Here is a 20,347-nt window from a genome sequence, read left to right on the forward strand (position 1 = left end):
TAAATTTACCATAAAATCATTCTTCCCTTCCCCTTTGTTTTTTATATTTAAGTTACTTCTGTTTTTTGTTGCTGTTATTTTAAATATAGCACTTTGAATATATTTGGGTAGATAGCCTTTTCTTTGGGATAGAGTCCCAGAAGTGGGATTCTTGGTTCAATGTCATAAACTTTTCTGACTCCGTATTGTCAATTGTATCTCAAAATATTTTTATTAGTTTACACTGCAATTAGGATGAGTACAAGATAACTTATTTAGGACTTTTACTTAAGGTTCTTATTAGATATGGTGTTTGTGCAACTAACAGTAATGTGAATGGTTTGTCTTCTGTCAAAATTCCTCAGACTCTGGTCAAAGTTATAGATCCAAATGACCTACGACATGACATTGAAAGAAGGAGAAAAGAACGGTTACAGAATGAAGATGAGCACATTTTTCACATAGATAGTGCTGCAGAGAGGTAATCAGTAGATGAAAAACATCCTGTTATCAGGGAGCTTTTGGTATCAGCATATATTTTTCAATTTTTGTGTGTGATGATAATTTTCATTTTAGCGTAGGGATTCAATCCTTCAAATCTATTTTATAAGTTTAAGTAAAATCTATTAAAATGTTTCAAAGTTATTCAGTGATCATCATATGCTGTTTGACTTACACAACAAAAATTGTGGGGAATAGGTGAGTATTTGAGGTCTTTATACTTTGAAAAAGGAGTATAACAGCTTTTTTAATATTAGCAAGAGTCAGAACCAACAAGTTTATAGATTATTTGGCTCAGGCTGATTCAAACTCTGACACATTTTGCCCTTTAGATTCTGCTATTTGAATATTTTAAAATTTGCTGAGGTCAGTGCAGTTCTTTTTCAGAACTTCGTGAATGTCTGACTATGAAACAGAGGCAGGTATAGTAGAAAATGCAGAGGAGCTCCGAGTTGGAATCCCACCTCTGTGAGTTTATAAGCTCTTGGGCAAACTTGCTTAGTTTCTGGAGCCCTTTCCTCTCTAAAATGAGAATAACCAGTTTGCGATGGAGAGGTTAAAATAGTAAATGAGCTGGCCCATGTAAAGTACTTATGCTGTACATGGGAAATTGATTGGCAGTAGATTTCTTGTTTTACTTTTCCAACACTGTACCTCTTTATAAGGGCTCTGGGTATTCCAGATTGGCCCCAGTTCATCTCTAGTTCTGAAAACTATGTGGAACTCATGGCAACTGTGGGGGACCCCATGTGATTATGAGGTATAATTGAATGGGAAAAATTTTCCAGTTTGCCCCAGTGGTCCTTATACTATTTGGATCTCCCAGAAAGTGGGAATGTATGAATGGTCCATGGTCCTTAGTGTCAAATTACTGATATTTGACTAGACTTTTAAGTCTAACTAGGTCTTAGTCAGAATATATGGAGCTCATTTAAAACTGGACTTGATTCTGACGTAAGTTTGGGACCAATTAAAAAATAGCAAAACTGTGTTGGGGCATATAAAACAATTGAAAGTAAAATCGTTAAAATCTTGTTCCTTGGTGTAAAAGTCTACAGTTTTCCGAAGATAAAACAGCATGACTATGCTGTTTAGTGACACAAACTCGCTCATGCTTTTCTTGATCCAGCAAGTGAAAGAGACTCAGTGTACCAAGAAAGAGGATTTAAAAAACAGATTTAAGGTAATCAACATACTGCAAAGACCATGGAATGCTTCAGAATATATCTTCACCCTTTGAGCACGGAGTTCAACGCCTGGCTTTGTAGACACTTAGCTATATGACTAACATTGGACAATTTACTTCGTCTGTTTCCTCATCTGTAAAACAGATAAGAATTATACTTACCTCAGAGTGGTGGTTAAGAGTAAGTAAAGTGATGCATTAGGTACAGAGTAGCTGGTCATTGTTACCTATTATTAAAGTTAACTTTGAGGATGGTGTTGTAGCATGCAAAGATGTCTTTCTGCAAGTTGTCTTTTGCTGGGTCTGTTGGACTGTTTTATTTGTATTCAATAGCAGGTGTGGTGTAGTGGAACCATGAAGAGTTTTTAAAATTGAGATATTACCATAAAATTCACCCTTTGAAAGTGAACAATTCAGTAGTTTTTAGTATAGTCACAAAGTTGTACAACTGTTACCACTATCTAATTCCAAAACATTTTCATCACCCCCCGAAAGAAACCCTGTACCCATTTGTTTTCACTTCCTATATCTCCCTCCACCTAGCCCCTGGCAACCACTAATCTACTTTCTATCTGTATGGATTTGACTACTCTTGACATTTCATATCATTGCAGTCATATAATATGTGGCCTTTTGTGACTGACTTTTTTCATGTAGCATAATGTCTTTAATGTCCCTCCATGTAGCGTGAATATTCCTTTTATGGCTGAATAATACTCCGTTGTATGGACATACCACTTTCTGTTTGTCCGTTCACCAGTTGGTGGATATCTGAGTTGTTCCCACTGTTTGGCTATTATAAATAATGGTGCTGTGAACAGTTGTGTGCAAGTTTTTGTGTGGACATATATTCTCATTTCTCTTTTATATACACTTAGGATTGGAATTGCTCGGTCATATGATAACTATGTTTAACTTTTTGATGAACTGCCAGGCTGTTTTCTACAATGGCTGTACCATTTTACATTTTTACCAGCTGTGTGTGTATGTATGAGGAGGATTCCAGTTTCTCCACATCTTCACCAGCTTGTTCATATTTAAAAAACAACTATATGAACCTTTAACCTCTCATTTTATCCTAGTTTAATTTTCTTGTTAAAATAAGAAAAACATTTTATTTTGTCCTTTTATCTTAGAAATTTAGTTATCAAAATTGACCTCATTAATATTTTTGCATAAACCTTTTTAGTTAAGTCATAGAACTTCAGAAGAAATGAAATCATAAATCATAGGATGGAGCAATTTCCTACCTGTGTGATTTTTTTTCCCCTCAAAAAGTTCTATGCAGGCTCTGTGTCTGTGTTTGCTTACCATTGTATCCCCACTGCCTTGAGCTCAATTCATAATTTTTGAATGGATGAAGTCTTCTTTCCAAAGGAGTAGATGGGACAGAGGTACTGAAATTGTAATGCATTTAGAGCTGGATCGCTATTTATTCTCTGATACCCTAGGTAATCTTTCCAAGCAAGCCCAACACTAAGACATTCTATCTGGTCTCCAGACCTTGTTCTCCATTTTCTCCCACTTGTGACCAACTCTTACCGTAGTATCTCCATGTCCTCTTCTGACACACTGTCTCTCTCTTGTGACCAGCATTGCTAGGTTCCCTGCAGCGCTGGTGAGGCGTTGTGCTCTGTAAGCTTGGTGTGTGTGTGAAGGAGCAGCTTCAAAATAGTACCAGCAGACATGAAGAGGGCCTCAGACTGCAAAGGCTTTCTTGTTTGGCTAGGCAGATTACAGAAAACATCAGTTTTTATTTTTGCTATATAATAATCTATAATCTTTACTGAACTAGAATTAACTTTATACAAATCTTTTATTCATATATTCAACAAATATTTATATATTTAATTTCTATGTTCCAGTCACTGTTCTAAGCACTGGGCATACGGTGAAAAACTATACACCAAGCCCCTGCCCTTGGACCTTGTAATTCAATGGTAGGAGAAAGAAACAAAGCAGAACAAAGATATGTCAGTCGAAAAGTAAGGCAGAGAGGAACTTGAGTGGAGTGATGATGTGGTGTGATTTTATTTACGATAGTTACGGAATGCACTTATGGTTGTTGTTGTTTTTTAATTGGGCAGGGATGTGAATTATGTGAGAGAATTAGCCATAGGGTTTTTTGAGGGCATAGTATTTCAAGAAAGGGAATAGCAAATGTGAAGACCTTGAGGCAGGATCACACTTGCTCTTGTTTAAGGAATAGGAAGGGGCCAGTGAGGTTGAAACAGTGAAAAAGGGAGAGAGTTAGATGAGGCCAGATCACAAAGGGCCTTGAAGAATATGAAGACTTTGTAATTTACTCTGAGTGAGATTAGAAAACATTTTGGGTCCTAACCTGAGGCGAGACATAATCTCATTAAAATTTAAAAGGATCACTCTGCTTGCTTGGTGGAAAATGAACTATAAGAGCTAGAGGAAAAAATATTTCTTTCTCATATAAAAAAAAAAATTAGAGGCAGGAAGTCAGAACATGGTAGGGTGGAGCCATCAGGAAGCTAGGCTCCTTTGATATCGCTCTTCAGATAACCTCTGCACGTGGTACTTGCTCCATGGTCCAAGGCGAGCATTTGTGCCCGGGCCATCATGTCCACGTTCCATCCTTTACTTTTAGGACTTCCTGTAACTTACGCATGACTCTTCAGCAACATCAGTCAAAATTTAGTCTCCTGGCCATGCGTAGCTGCAGAGCCTAGGAAATATATTGTTTAACTTGGACACTCATTTGCCTGGTCAAAAATTAAATATCAAAGAGTAAAAAAATCTATTGTAGCAAAACACGCATATCATAAATTTTAACATTTTAACACTTTTAATGTACAATAAATTGGCATTAAGCTCATTCACAATGCTGTGCAACCATCACCACTATCTACTTCCAGAAGTTTTTCATCTTCTTAAACAGAGACTGTACCAACTAAACTGTAATTCCCCATCCCCACTACCCCTAGTCCCTGATAACCTCTATTCTTTCCATCTCTATGAATTTGCCTGTTGTAGTTACCTCACACACACACACACATATATATATGTATGTAGATGTGTATGTATGTGTAGAATCTTACAATAATCATCCTTCTGTGTTTGGCTTATTTCACTTAGTATGATGTTTTCATCCACGTTGTGTCATATGTCAGAATTCTCTTTAAATTTCATTCCTGTGTAAGGCTGAATAATATTCCACTGTATGGATGTACCCATTTTGTTTATCCATTTTTCTGTTGCTGGACATTTGGGTTTGATCTTTTAGCTACTCTGAATGATGCTGTTGTGAACATTGGTGTTGTCATTTTTTTGATTATAGCCATCCTAGTGGATATAAAATAGTATTTCATTGATGTTTTAATTTGCATCTCTATTTGAAGTTCATTATTTTGTTTGTAGAAGTGATAGGACATGCTAATAGTAAACGTCTGAAAGAATATAGCAAAGTTTAAAAACATTCTTAGTTTAACCAGTCAGAGATGATGGCTGTTAATGTTTAGTACATTTCCTATCTTTTTTTTTTTTCTGGGCATGTATGTGTATATTTTAAATAATTGAGATTGTCCTTATGATGTGGCTTTGCACTCTACTCTTTTGACTTACTATTAGTATCATGAGCATTTTGACAGAACATAGGGTCTTTTTTTTTACATTTCAAAAAACCCCGAGTGGCTAATTCATGTCAGGTTCTGGGTGCAGAGCTGGGGCCACAAAACAAACTGTCCACAGTGCCTCCTCTGAAGGGATCCAAGCTTTCTGGGTGAAACAGGTGCCCCAGTTACAAATACAAGTGATCCATGTGAAGACCTTGGGTGCTACGTATGCACTTAGCTGGGGTACCTAGCCCACCTCAGAGGGGTCTGGGAAAGCCTTCCTGGAATGGCTGCAAATGAGCTAAATCTTGAAGTTGCTCTAAGAAGGAAATTACAACAGAAGGAAGTGCACATGCAAACTCACGGAAGCAGGAGAGACTGTGGTGTGTGCCAGAAGCTACATGTAGTTAAATGTTCCTGAAGCTCAGTGTGCATGCTGGGGAGATTGGAATAAAGCAGCTGGGCGAGGCAGCAAGGGACTGAGCAAGAAGGGCCTCGGGGATCATGAAGAGTGTAAATTTTATCCGAATGTCACTGAGGGACAGGGACCTGTGGGAGGGACTGAAGCAGGGCTGAGGAGGTGAGATGTTTGTTCACTGTGGAGCAGAAAGGGTCTGAGGAGCATTGTGGGAAGACGTGGGAGGGACAGGGAGAGGACTCCCCGAGGGCTATGGGAATGAGGCCCCAGGGATGGAGGAGAAGCCCAGGGAGGGGCCTCCCTCCCACATAGGGCTGCGTTCCCTCTGGGAAGAGCCCTTGTTGGCCTCTGGACCTAGTGGCGACAGTGGAGGGAAGCTGTCCTTTGCTACTGTGGACCCAGCAGTATCAGAGGCCCCAGCTCTGTCATGAGGGGACTTTGAGCCTGTCACACACCTCATCTCCTGTGCTTTCACCAATAAGAGTCTCAGCAAGGGAGCGTCCAGTGTGACCAAAGGCTTGAGAGCAGTTATTACCTACCCTCAGAAAACACACACTCTATGTATGATTTCAGGGGGTTACAGCCCTCAGGCTGCCTGTCCTTGGATCCCAGATTGAGAACCCTGGTCCAAGGAATACTGGTTTACCCCTATTGCTAACTTCTGCTTAGCTGAATAATGTTTGTTGAAAAATGAGGGTTTTAACCCTGATAATTGTCATTTGTGATTTTAGTAGTGATAGATCATTGAGGTTATTTTTGCTGTTGTGCCGCTTGGTCTCTGAAGGGGGTACTTTGATTTCTCTTATTTATTTGTTGGATAAAGATAAACTAATAAAAGATTCTTATTTTCTGTCTCTCATTTTATTAGGAATGACCAGCCTTCCAGTTTTTCAACTCATATTGATAGCTTCCAAAACCCTAAATGTGTTATAAAATCAAATTCTAGAAAATTTATTCAGAAACCTTACGTGGTAAGATTGCAGTTCCAAAGTTTTCATTTTCGTACATTATATTCTCCTTAGATATATCTACATGTACAGGGGTCATGAAGATTTTTCATAATGTTTGTAACTATTCAGTAAGTATGGGTTATAATTCTTCTGTTCAACGTTAAGATTCTGTTGAGCATACAGTTATTATGACAGAAGAAATGGTCATATTTGATTTAGCAGGATTTTATTGCATTTATTATAGTACTAGCTTTCTTTACTTAAGAACAACTTTATTACGGTATAATTTACATACCATGAAATTCACTCATTTTAGGTGTATGATTTAGTGATGTTTTGTAAATTTACCAAGATGTGTAACCATTACCATAATCTAGTTTTAGAACATTTTTGTGACCCCAGTAAGATCCCTCATGCGTGCTAACTACTAATCTACTTTTTGTTTTAAAGATTTGCCTTTTCATAGGGCAGTTCGGTGCCCTAGCCGGTTTGGCTCAGTGGTTAGATCGTTGGCCCTCGGACTGAAGGGTCCCAGATTCGATTCCGGCCAAGGGCATGTACCTGGGTTGCAGGCTCGATCCCCGGCCCTGGTCGGGGCATGTGCAGGAGGCAACCAATCGATGTGTCTTTCTCACATCGATGTTTCTCTCTCTCTCCCTCCCCTTTCCACTCTCTCTGAAAAGCAATGAAAAAAAATATCCTTGGGTCAGGATTCAAAAAACAACACCCCCCCCCCCCAAAAAAAATAAATGGCAGCTGGCTTCCATAAGAACAAGCAACAACTAGAAAGATAGAAGCTACAGTATGTTTGTAACCTAATCTCAGAAGTGACATTCCATCACTTCTACCATACTCTGTTTGTAAGAAGCAAGTCACTAGGTCTAGGCCACACTCAAAGGAAGGGGGTGACATAGGGGCCTGGATACTGGAAGGTAGGGAGGATTGGGGGCCTGGTCAGAAGCTGCCTAGTAGAGTCCTCCCACCAGCCTCCAGTGATTCACATCCCTTCACATGCAGAATACACCTCCTCCCTCCAAGGGTCCCCAAAAGTCTCATCTCATTAAATATATCTTCATGCACTTACTCAAATTTGTAGACTTAGTATAAATTCACGATAACTACGATGAAAAGGGTTTTATGTGCCTTTTTTTTCACTGAGGAGAGAGGTAAAGGTATGAAGGAGGAAGATTTAGGAGAAGTATAGACTCCAAATGGAATAAAAGAAGATTATGACTATTATTTTGGAAAAAAGAAACCATCTTTCAGAGTGGACCCCATCTTTTCTGTTCCCATTAAGGATTCAGGTTCTTTGTAGTTTCCATCTTAATACTCTGACTTCGGATAGTTTCCTAGTCATGGCAGGAGCAGCTACTCAAATTATTTGTCTGAGTCAGCAAAACCTGCCTCCTACAGTGCTGAGAATTTGTTGTTTTTCTTAGACAGTGGGGATTCTAGCAACTCCTGATAATATTGGGTTTGTTTCTCTTCTGAATGACTGAATAAATATTACATTTTTAGTCCATTTTCTAAAAGTTACCCATTGTGTTAGCCAGGAGTATTTTTCTTTTTACACTTCCCATGTTCATAAATTAAACTAGCCCCTCAGAAACTAGCATGGGCTATGTGAAGGAAAATGTGTGTATGTTCCTATAGCTAAGCTACATGCTACATGTTTTGTGTTCTTAATCCTCTACATTTAAAATGGATATTTTTTAAGTGGTCAAATGAAGTTTTAAAAGTAAACTTTAGTAGTGGGCACCCAGAGCAGTATACAGATCTTGTAACATAGAAACCCACACCTGAAACCTATATGCTCATATTAACCATTGTCGCCCCAATAAGTTTAATAAAATGTAAAAAAAAAAAAGAGAGTAAACTTTAAAGAGCATTAACCCGTGCCAGTACTTTTTTTCACACAGAGTTATACTTTGCAGAGAGAAGACGACGTTACTGACAGACCATTTGAAGATGAAAGTGACCATCAAAACACAAGAGACTTTAGATCTTTTAAGGTATTGAGTGCTATTTTCTATTTAATTCTAGCTTTTGGTTTATGCTTTGAACATTATGTTTTAAGTATTAGTAAATTCAAAGCTGTTTGGTGATATTTCAAATAGTAGCTATGAACTATTATTTCTGGACACTTATAGTTAACTTTAGTCAATTTAATGATGACCCCTTTCCTCAGGACTTAATTTTCAATTTGTTTTTTATCAGTGCAATCCTTTTACAACATTACATAGAAATACAAATACATAAAACAGATACAGACAGAGTGGCTTTAGGTGGGGAGGCAAGCCAGGTCCCAAACCTTCCTTCTAAGCCTGTCCCTTTACCTGTAAGATGTAAGTGCATAGCTATAGAGCTTTCTCCAGGATTCACAGATTGGAAAACCCTGTCATAGATAGACATGCAGTCCTCAGGGGCTTTCTGGATTGATCATCAGAGAAAAATTCTGGTCCAGCAAGCTTTGTTAAAGCATATTCCATCGCATTCTACATGTACTGCTGTGTCTGGTGTGATAGTTTAAATCAGCCAACATGTTGAATTATCCAGATAACCTCATCCCCCAAATGTGTGGGATAAGAATTACAGTGCAAAGTATTGTATTTTTCTTTTCTTACTCTCAGAAGTTGAAGTGCTTTTTAAATCCATTCTGGCTTATTTTCCTGCTTATGATAGGTACTTTATTCATATTTTTCACTCCACAGTGTCTTATTTCCCCTCCCCTCCAAAAAGAAAAGAAGAATCTGAGCTTTTTTTGTGTGAAAGGAGCAAGCAGGCTGGATGAAGTAGTTAGCTCATTAGTAGGAAATTAGTATGAGCAGAAAGGTAATATAAATTATCCCCAAACCATAGAGTAGGGAGGTAGCTGAGTGATCTTCTCTTAATACCTGGCTTCTTGATAGTCAACATTTTTAGATGTCAAAAGATTTTTTTCCACTGGGAGCAACACAATTGAGTAGATAACGGTTTTAGACTAATTGTTCATATACCTAAAAACGTGTGACATTAGGTTTTCAAAAATAGCTATGACCATAGAATATATAAACATGTTTTATTCCATCTTTTAGTCTCTTGAGGCATAAAATCATTAACTGAAAATGTGATACCTACATAACTTAAAGACTTTGTCAGTGGACTTTCAGATATAAGTGCTTCCTACATGTTGTTCTAGTCATTGGTCAGATATAGTTGATTGTAGTATTTTTCTACAATTGTTATAAGAGCTATTTCGTGCTACCCTTTCTCCGTAATGGAAAGTTCTTTGACATTAATTATAAATTTTAAAATATATGCAATAATTTTCTTGACCATTTATTTGAAGCTATGTAATATTATATGATTATTTAGAAGTCCACAATTCTTTATAGTAAAATAGGAGGAGGAAATAGTCCTTCCTAGGAAAAGGAATTCTTTGATTAAAATTTACTTTTTATGTTAATTGGACTAATTCAAAGCCAGAATTAGTAATCACCTTATTAGATAGGTAACAATGGACAGTGTAAATCTGAAGGTTAGCTCTGATATATTTAGTTTGTGCAGATAGTTTTAACAAAATTACAGTCTCATTATAATTCTGTTTTACCTGAAATTTTTTGTAGTCTTAAGAAAATAATTGGAAATAGGCGTGGCGTACATACCTTTTATAAACTTATGTGCTTCATTATACATGACATACCCTTTGTTAAATAATTGTGGGAAGAGGAATGTACTTAGTTTTTTATAATTACTCCATTATTATACACCATTTGTACATTTCCCACATGGGAAACACAACTACCCATTGTCACTTTATATCTGTTATAATACTGGGCAGTATGCAGGTGAGAAAATAGTCTTTTAAAATATAACTCTTATCTTGAAAATATTTGCTAATGGAATTTTTATGTTAAAGAAAGATTTGCTTGCCCGGGCCAGGTAGCTCAGTTGTTTGGAGCATCATCCTGTGCACGAAAAAGGTTTTGGTTCGATCCCCAGTCGGGGGGTGTGGGGGAGGCAGCCGATAGATGTTTCTCTCTCACATCAATGTTTCTCTCTTGTCTCCCTCTCTCTCTCTCCCTCCTTCCTCTCTCTCTCAAATCAATAAAAACACATCCTCGGGTGAGGATTAAAAAAGAAAGATTGGCTTGAAGGTACTGACAAGAATGAAGTTGAGAGCTTTTGATTCTTAAATAGATGTCAATACTTAATGTCTTCCCTTCCATTTGTGATTTGATATATTTCACTATGAATACGAAGGATAATTTTAGCTCATTAGAGATTTTGGAAGTTGTATTTTTTTAGCATGGTAAATTTCAAGAATTTGAAATTTTTTACACTTAACAGTTTTAAAAAATGGTTTTACGTAAAATTTAAAAATTATTATATAAGTCCTGGCTGGTGTGGCTCAGTTGGTTGGAGCATTGTCCTGTACACCAAAAGGTGGTGGATTTGATTCCTGGTCAGGGCACAGAGCCATGTTGCAGGTTTGATCCCCGGATTGGGCTCATGTGGGAGGCAACTGATCGATGTTTCTCACAGTGATATTTCTCTCTCTCTCTACCCCCCCTCCCTCTCTCTAAAATCAATACAAAAATTAATGCCCAGCCGGCGTGACTCAGTGGTTGAGCATCGACCTATGATCCAGGAATTGCAGTTCATTCCCAGTCAGGACACATGCCCAGAGTTGTGGGCTGGATCCCCAGCAGGGGGCATATGCCCATCAATGACTCTCCCATCATTGATGTTTCTCTCTCTCTCCCCCCCTTTCCCTCCCTCTCTCTGAAATCAATAAAAATATAAAACAAAATCAGTACAAAAAAGTTAAAAAAATAGGAAGCTAGTTTGAGGAAAACGTACTTTATTACCATCATTAACCTATTCCCTTTTAATATTTGTAGGTTGTAGAATTAAGGGTGGCTCTAAATACCAGACATTTTTCCATTTCTTATGCTAATAAAGTAGATTTGGGAGCTATAGTTTTTTTTCCTTTTTTTTTTCTTTCTCCTTTTTTTTTTTATTCCTCACCTGAGGATTTTCTCCCCATTGCTTTTTTAGAGAGAATGGGGGAGAGAGAGAGAGATCGATGTGAGAGAGACACATCAATTGGTTGCCTCCTTCACAAGCCCTGAGATACGTCCCCTCGACTGGAATCGAACCCAGGATTAGGGGCACTTTCACTCAAATGGGGTTACTGGGTGTGAGGTACCATTTACATCACTTTTCATGCCAAGTCCTGCATTTAGAGGGAACTTTGAAGCTCCTGTTCTGGAGAGAAACCTTAGTCTGAGCAGCATCTGTTCACTGCTTTGGCTTTTTTGCCCCAATAGGAACTTTATTCTTTTCATTGTTATTTGACCATCACCTAGATTAATTAAGGATGCTTGATCAATTGGTTAATCTAGGTATGCTGTAACTTATTCCCACATGCCTCAAAGTCTCCCAGGAAGGTTTAGATTGATCTTGTCTGGACTTCTCACTCCCCCGCCATATTGAAATACCTGAGCTGATCATTCATGACTCGAAAGTCTTGTGATGCTCAGCTGTAGTGCGGCCTGGTTACTGTGCATCAGACACATGCTTCCTTTCTCCAACACCAAACAGTCTCAGCGAGGGGTGGGGGAGATGTCCTCTTAATATGTCCTCTTGTTGATCTCACTAACCAGAACAGTGTGGCTTCCCTAAACCACCTTGGTCCCCCAGCTGCCTACAAAGTAGTAAGATTCCCAAGCAGTATTAGGAAAGTACAGAACTGAAATTCTTTCTCCTCATTCATCGTGCACTTGTATTAATCACTTTCTGGCACCCAGATTCCTTTTTATCGCATTTCCTTTCTTTCGGATTCTGGGCTTAGGCTGGAAGATGAAAGGGTAGGAGGAATGTCTGTTACCACCTGGAATAAGGCTGGTCTTTTATTCACTGTCATTCACAAGTGCCCCTCTTTAATATCCTCCTCTTGTCACAGAAAGTTTGCAGAAACTCTTGAGGGTCAGATACCAGAATAGAACATAGAACCTAGTAAGAATTCATGAAGCCACCTCTGGGAACATTGCCTCTGAAAAACTGTCAGCACTTGTGCATTTGGTCAGGAAGACATGGAGTTCTTTACCATCAGAGTTTCTCCAGCAGTCCTCAGGAGCTCTGGGCGCCTACCAGAGCTCTGGCTAGGAAGAGAACAAAGGAGAGAGCCATAGAGACTAGGATTTATGGCTTTTTGAGTTGAAAACAACCATGAAACTCATGGAGTACAAAGATTAGAACAGGAACCAAGATCAGATGAATGAACAAAAATCTGTTATATACACGCTGTGTCCCTCAAACTGAAGTGTGCCAAGGTGCGAAAGTGTTGCATAGGAGCATCACTGCCTTCAAACATTTATGATCTGGAGCCTCCAGTTTCACTACCTACTTCTCTGACTTCTCTGTCTTACTTAGGGATTTCTCTTCTTCCATGCAGCCTTAAGCAATGTAAGCATCCCCTAATGTTATATTCTTTGTTCTCTTTGTTTATTCCTTATTTCTGCTTGTCTTGATTGCCCTCAACTTTTCCCAAAGTTTCGGCCATCACCTCTGGTGATGTCTTGAACCCTGACTGTTCTTCAGAGCCCGATTTCCAGCCACCTCCCAGATACCCTGACGTGAATGTCCTAAAAGTGCCTCAAATTCAGCATGTTCAGAATCATACTTGCACTGACACATGGTACAGCATGGGTTAACGTTAAAAACACAGGGCTAAAGGACAGAAACCAGTCACAAAAGACCACATAGTGTATGGTTCCATCTATAGGGAATGTTCAGAATAAACCAAGCCATAGAGATAGAAGATAGGTTAGTGATTGCTAGGGACCGGGGGGTCAGGGGGAATTGGGTGCGGTGGTTGTATGACTGTTAATTATATGGTATGGATTTGGGGGGATGAGAACATTCTAAAACTGATTATGGTGACTGATGGTTGCACAGCTCTGAATACACTTAAGAAACTTGAATTTTACACTTTAAGTGGGTGAACTGTATAGTATGTGAATTACATCACAGTAATGTTGTTCAAGATAAAATAAAATTTGCTCTCCTCACCAGACCATTGGTTTTTCCTCATGGTCCACAGCTCTGCAGCCAGCGAGCCACACCAGAAACTTGTCCTGTTAATCCTAGTCCTCCTTCCAACTTCAGCCATTCCAAGTCGTCGTCTTTCTATGACTCATTTATTCTGTAATTCAGTTCACTCCTTTTAACAGCTGCATATTATTCCTCTCTATGGATGTATGATTTATTTAGTGCTTTTCAAACTTTTTTTGCTTACATACCCTAAAATTTTCAAAAATTATTAACCTGGTTGCACATGTTTAGTTTGGTATCTAACCTTTTTATTATAAGTTTAAATTGTTATAAAGGATATAATATCTGGCATATTATAAATACTGAGTTTTAAATAAAACCATTATAGCATTCTTTTAAATCTCTTCAATGTAAGCTGTCCACCACAGGAATTTGATAACTAACATCATCCATTTAAAAAGATGTACAAGCTCTTTTTAACAATGACAAATTTTACATCATCCCCTTTTTTGCCTTGAATTTGAATTTCATTTCATTTCCCCCATAGACTTTTCTTTGAAAGTCTTTTATTGATAACCAAATCAAATTTGACATAAAACATTAGATTTCTGTGACTATTAGGTGTTAAATACTTCCTCTGGATTGAGTTAACATTACTATTGATCAAAATAGCATAAATATATTACAGATTTTATTAAGTATTGATTAGACAAAGAAGTCATTTTTTTCACACTATCACCAATATTTCTCTTTTTTTTTGTAATCCTTCCTCGAGGATATTTTTTCCATTGCTTTTCAGAAAGAGTGGGAGGGGGAGAGAGAGAGAGAGAAACATTGATGTGAGAGAGACACCGATTGGTTGCCTCCCGCATGCGGGGTCGAGCCTGCAACCAAGGTAGGTGCCCTTGGGCAGAATGGAACCCGGGACCCTTCAGTCTGTGGGCCAACACTCTAACCACTGAGCCAAACCAGCCAGGGCATATCACCAATATTTTTAATTGCCCCTTTTTGGGGGGTCCTCAGGTAATGCAAAATAATCAGATTCGGAATGAGAAGGTGTATCTTTCTTGTATAAAGTGGGAGGTGGGGCATCAGACTTAATCAGATATGCAGACAGGTTAATGCTGGAAAGCAAGCATTGGGAATTTGAAGATCTGGAAATCAATTCCCTCCAAACTAGCTGTACCCACATACTCCTTGGAAAGTCTTTATGTACCCCTGAGGATATGCATACCTGCATTTGATGTGTGCTGACTTAACCAAGCCTCTGTTGATGACTCCAGGATAGCTTACAGGTTTCCATTATTTTTGGTAATACCACTGGGAACACTGACACTTCAGTACCTTTCCATAGTGCCTCTTTTACTCCTCTCTGCTCTCAGCAGAGGTACATGAAGAGGCCTGTTTACCTACACCCAGCCAGCACTCTACAGGATCAGTCTTTATTATCTGTTGTCAAAATGATAGCAGAAAATAGCTCTCATTTTCCTTCCTTTGATGAGTCATGATGTGACTGTATTTTTATGTATCTATTGGCCATTTGTATTTCTTCCCTCACTTTCCTATTTCTCTGCTTTCCCAGCGGTTCTGTTGAGGGGTGGTACTTTTCTTGTTAACTTATAGGAGCTCCTGATTTGCTGAGGGTACATACATTTTACTGATGTTTATTTGATGTTTGTCAGCTGTTTGTGGTGGCTTTTATGTTATAGAACTTGTAAATGTTGATGAATCTGTCAAGTGTCATGCTTATGCTTATAAAAATTCCTTATGGTTATTTTTATAACTATAATGGTTAAATTTATGATTATAAAATTTAAACCCGTGAATATTCCATGTAGACTATATTTTTATGATACAGTGTGAGGTCATGATCTAATTTTTTCCCCAGTGGATACTCAGTTTTTCTAATGCTGTATTGAATATTTTGTCTTTTCCCCACTGATTGAAAATGCCACCTTTACTGTACGCCACATTCTTATGTATTCCTGGTCTGTCTTTGGACTCTTTGGAGCCTCTAACTTGTTCCCTTGCCTCCTGTGACTTGCTTACTCCACTCCTGTGCTACTAGCACAGTTATTGTCCCAAAACACAGGGTGAGTCATATCACTCCTGTGCAGACACCTTCCAAGGGTTTTGTTCCTATGAAAAAAGAGATTAGACTTGTTAGCCAGGCCCAGCCTTAAGCTACCTTTCTAACCACATTTCTTCTTGGGCCCTCTGCTTTTTGGGAGCATAACATATGTTTTCACGTATTTGTATCTTTGTGCCTGCTGTTCTCTTGACTAGAAGTGGCCTCCCGACCCCCAGTTTTTCTTATTAAAACCCAAATTTCCTTTTAAGACCCACTGTAAAGCCTTACCAAAGCCCCCTCCCCTCTTTAGCTGTCCTTTCACTTGATCTCTAACTGTTGCTGTTTACCTTTGTATTTCCCCAAACAGATGCTCAAATCCTTGAGGACAGAGGGTACCTCATTAGTTTTTATACATTCCCCTAGTGCTTTTCATGTAGTCCATCTTTAGAAAATGCTGGTTGAGTGAATCAAATCTGATCATACATACGCACAACACATACATACACTCACACAAGCTCATCCATCCCTAGCTCTAAAAAGTGAGTGAGCAGCAGCCATTGTGTCAGGGGTCCTCAGGACCACACCCAGGTTCAGCGATTTGCTAGGAGGACTGCGAGGACTGGGCATATAGTGATACTCATGGCTATGATATGCGTTACTGTGGAAGGCTGCATAGCACAATCAGCAAAGGAAATTGGTCCCTGGGCAAAGTCCAGGGGACAACAGATGCAAGTTTGCAAGAGTTTGCTCTCTGTAGAATCACACAGGACTTGCTTAATTCCCCTAGCAATGAGCTGTGAAAACACGTGTGAAATGTTGCTAGCCAGGGAAGCTTGGTAGAGACTCAGTGCTCATTGGAAACTTACTGGAAGCTGGTCACATAGGCACCCCCTGCCAGGCACATACCCAAGTTCGAGACTTTCAGAAGCAAAGCAGGTGTTCAGCAAAGACTTTATTGTTTGCACAGTTTAGACACTCACCAGTGGTGGGAACCCTCCCGAAATCTAAGTTCCCAGATGCCAGCCAATGGCCAACCTTGTAAGTAGGCCTTTCAAAGGATAGCAGCCGGGTATACTATATTAATTGTTTGCTGTACTACCGTATTTTTGAAGAACTTAATTTCACAGATGGTAAATGCCTAAAGAGAGAAGGAAAAGGTCAATATGTTAGGAATGGTCAGGGAATGTGTATGCCAAGCACTTTGATTTTTACTCTTTCCACAGAGGAGGTAGGTTATGAGCTTAGTCATGGAGAAGAGCAGGACATAGAAGGGGCTGCATATAGCCACAGATCCATGTTGGCAGTAGAACGCAGAGTTGGGTAGAGATAGGGGCCTACAAATTATTGAGTGCCTCAAAAGCTGAGTAGAATAGGATGTGACGTGGTAGTAATAGGGCATCTTCCTAGACTCTGAAGGAGAAAGTGGTACTTGAGGATGATTGTTTGGTGAGCAGTGGGTAGGCAGGGTTCTGGGGAGGAGATGAGACGCAGGAATGCCAACAAGGGGACATTTGCAATGACATAAGTGGCAAGTTATGAAAATCTAGATGAAGGTGGTGCTTGTTTAGCTAGTTCAGCATTCTGCTCAATTAGGTTTTCAAATAATTGGGAGACTGGAGGGGTTAATCAAAGAGATGGTATAGAAGAAGCTATGTCAAAGGTGAATGTGATTCAGAATAATTGTACATTTTTATAGGCAAGGCATTTCAGGTGGAAAACTTTCAAGTAGTATAGAGTTTTTCTTTAAAATTGTTTTACATTATATAATTATAATTTTTATAGTATATAATGAATAAAGAAATAGGATACAATGAAGTCTACCTCTATTTAAATGAATAATGTTGCCAAAGTATATATGCATATATTTTGAATATTTCATTAACAAAAACAGAAGAATAAAAATTTTCTATCAGTACTGTTTTGGGAATTAAACATTTGCATACTAATATAAAGGCCAAAAAATAAATCAAATTTTAAATTTCTTTCAGTTTTAATAATGTAAGATCCTAGGAAAATGTTATATATAGAAATTGTTATATTAGGAAATGTTATTTATAGGAAAAGGTAAGGATATATGTATTAATGTTTTTTTAATGTCCTAAAAAACATGTCATTCTACCATTTTTGCTCTTTTATTAGTTGCATGATATTAATGTCCAGTTCATGGTTGGTAACAATATTTTACATAGTGTAACAGTATAGAATCTACAATCATTACCCTTTAATCATAATCTTACTGTTCTTGCGAATTTCTTTTTCTGCGTTTATTGAAGCCTTAGATATATTTATGTTGTAGGTAACCATCCAAAAGCAAGAAAGCCCCCCCCATAGCTTTCTCTGTTATCAGCCAAGCTAGAAGAGTCCATATAGTTTTAGAATTAGATATCATGTGATGACGAAGATAAAATAGCAGTTTGAAGATGTGCATGTGTCAAATCAGGCTCTGTACTTGAGGGGCTAAAGTTTAACAGTCTTGATTTTTTTGCCAGGGATGTCCCCAATGGCAGAATGCCATTTCCATCAACTTACTAATAGTGGGTCGAGTACCATGTATTTTCTTTGTCCTACTGACATTATTTGATACCCACTTTGATGTGTGCTGTTGTTACTTTGTGTGTTTGGGGTTCCACAGAGCTTTGTGGGGATCTTGGATGCAAGTAGTACTACATAAATTAAAATATTTTGCAAATTGCAATGTGAACAAAACTCCAGCTCAGATGTTATACCTGAAGCTTCTCTTGAAGTCTGTATTTCTTTTGTTTTTCAATAGGAATATGCAAACATCGACACAGAAAACTAATGGGAAATTGTTACAAGTGGAATCAACACTACAGAATAATTTGAGAAGATCTCTTCAGGAGTTAGAATTCCCACTAAAGCACTAATACTGTAACTTTCTTGATTAAAAAAAACACCTACAACTTTATTTTTCTGTAGTGGAATGCTTTAACTTTTTTACACTTACTTGGTTTTAAATTACAGTATTCAATTAAAAACCTCTGTTAAGTACAGTTTCTTTTGCAAAAAGTCTCAAAAGGGCATTATTTGTTGAATTTTTCTCTGAGCATGGTTTCATAGGGAAGTTAACTGGGTTATATCCAAATGTTTATATGTTGAAAGTTTTGCTTATAAAATAAAAAACAAAAGTATCTGAATTGTATAGTGTCTGTACATGAAAGAACTTTAAACAGTGGCCTTACGGTAGCAAATTTTATACCAGATTTTTCTTTTTCTGATGACATTTTGACTTATAACTTCAAGTTTTCTTAAGTTTCTGAAGTTCAAGGCTTGTATAATTCATACATTTCATATTATGATCTAAGAAGGTGAGAGAAAAGGTGCTTCCAAATATTCCATCAGGTAGTTATGAGTGCACTGAATTTTTAGTAATTGTTTCATTCAATTTTTTTCCAAAGCTATTTGCTCTTTTCGAGTTTTAAAATGCTATTGTGGAAAATATGTGAAGATTTTGTAATCTATATTCCATGTTACTTTCCCTCAGGGCAAGCTTGTGCATATCATATTTTTAAAGGCCTTTAAAAATTTGACAGTCTCATATTTGGAAATTGTACTTTACTACTACAGCATTACACATTTTGCAAGCATATATTATAAAGTGTTTATTTTAAATTCAGTTGTATTGAATACTATGTATAAGATAGAATCGATGGTTATAAATGACATTTTAGGCTTTAATATCTTATTTCTTTTTGTTTTCTGTGTTCTGCTTAATAGTACCTATACGTTCCCAATTAAATTTTTGTGAAATGTTTATTGGTAATAAAACAAAATGTTGTTGTTATTCTTGAAGAAATTATTTGCCAGTTTGTGAGAACATTATTTTAATTTTACTTGAGAAATACAGCCCTAGGAAGGACCTGTTGATGTTTAAAACACCATTCTGCACTTACAAAGACAGACCTTTCTAAATCAAAATCTGGTAAGAACTCGATTTTTAGTGACTGGATTATGAAAAATCTTACTACAAACATTTGATTTTTTTACATATCTTTAAAAGGCAGGGCAGCCATTTCCTTAACAGGTCAGCAATACAGGGTGAAAACACTTGCTGCATTAAAATCAGGTAATAAATTTAGGTAGATGGCCTGTCTTATGCTGTGTGCCGCCTCTGTAGGTCGGGTTTTCCAAACATATTTAACATTCCACTTATGGTAAGAAAGAAATGCATGTACACAGTAGTATGACAGTTTTATATTTCGTTAGGTACTTATAACATCTTCCTTAAATTTAAAAATGATCTATTTCACTCCCATATTTTTAACCATTTAGTTAACACATTTATTGCACAGATTCTGTGCTAAAGTTACAGCAATGAACAAGAGAAAAAAGCTCATAGAGCCTGCCTTTATGGTACTAACAGTCTGATAGGGAAAATGGATGGTAAGCATAGAAATGTAACTCAGTAAATGGCATTAATTCTTTCGCTCTGTTTTTATTGTTACACTTCAGGGTAAGTTGGTTGATTCAATATATTTTTTAAATTTTTATTTATTTTTGGGGGTGGGGAGAGAGACATCAATTTTTTGTTATACTTTTTAAGCATCATTGGTTGATTCTTGCATGTGCCCTGACGAGGGATCGAACTCGCAACCTTGGCATATT

The 20,347-nt window shown here is 37.7% G+C and overlaps 1 protein-coding gene across 8 annotated transcripts in view; it reads left to right on the forward strand.

Annotated features, from left to right (window-relative positions):
• Nucleotides 1-19,526, forward strand: part of BCLAF3 (BCLAF1 and THRAP3 family member 3) — a 43,182-nt gene extending 23,656 nt beyond the window's left edge. For 5 of the 8 annotated variants that reach the window (XM_087813307.1, XM_087813308.1, XM_016199364.2 and 2 more), the window contains 4 exons: nucleotides 345-460; nucleotides 6,534-6,636; nucleotides 8,550-8,627; nucleotides 18,495-19,526. In XM_087813307.1, coding sequence (XP_087669433.1) covers nucleotides 345-460; nucleotides 6,534-6,636; nucleotides 8,550-8,627; nucleotides 18,495-18,524 — 327 coding nt within the window. In that variant the 3' untranslated portion in view covers nucleotides 18,525-19,526. Of the gene's footprint in view, nucleotides 1-344; nucleotides 461-1,609; nucleotides 2,913-6,533; nucleotides 6,637-8,549; nucleotides 8,628-18,494 lie in introns of those variants that run through there. The other 3 variants (XM_016199366.2, XM_016199367.2, XM_016199369.2) reach the window with 3 other exon arrangements.
• The last annotated feature ends 821 nt before the right edge of the window (nucleotides 19,527-20,347 follow it).

Source organism: Miniopterus natalensis, chromosome X (assembly GCF_054644295.1).
Source record: "Miniopterus natalensis isolate mMinNat1 chromosome X, mMinNat1.hap1, whole genome shotgun sequence".
NCBI lineage: Eukaryota > Metazoa > Chordata > Mammalia > Chiroptera > Miniopteridae > Miniopterus > Miniopterus natalensis.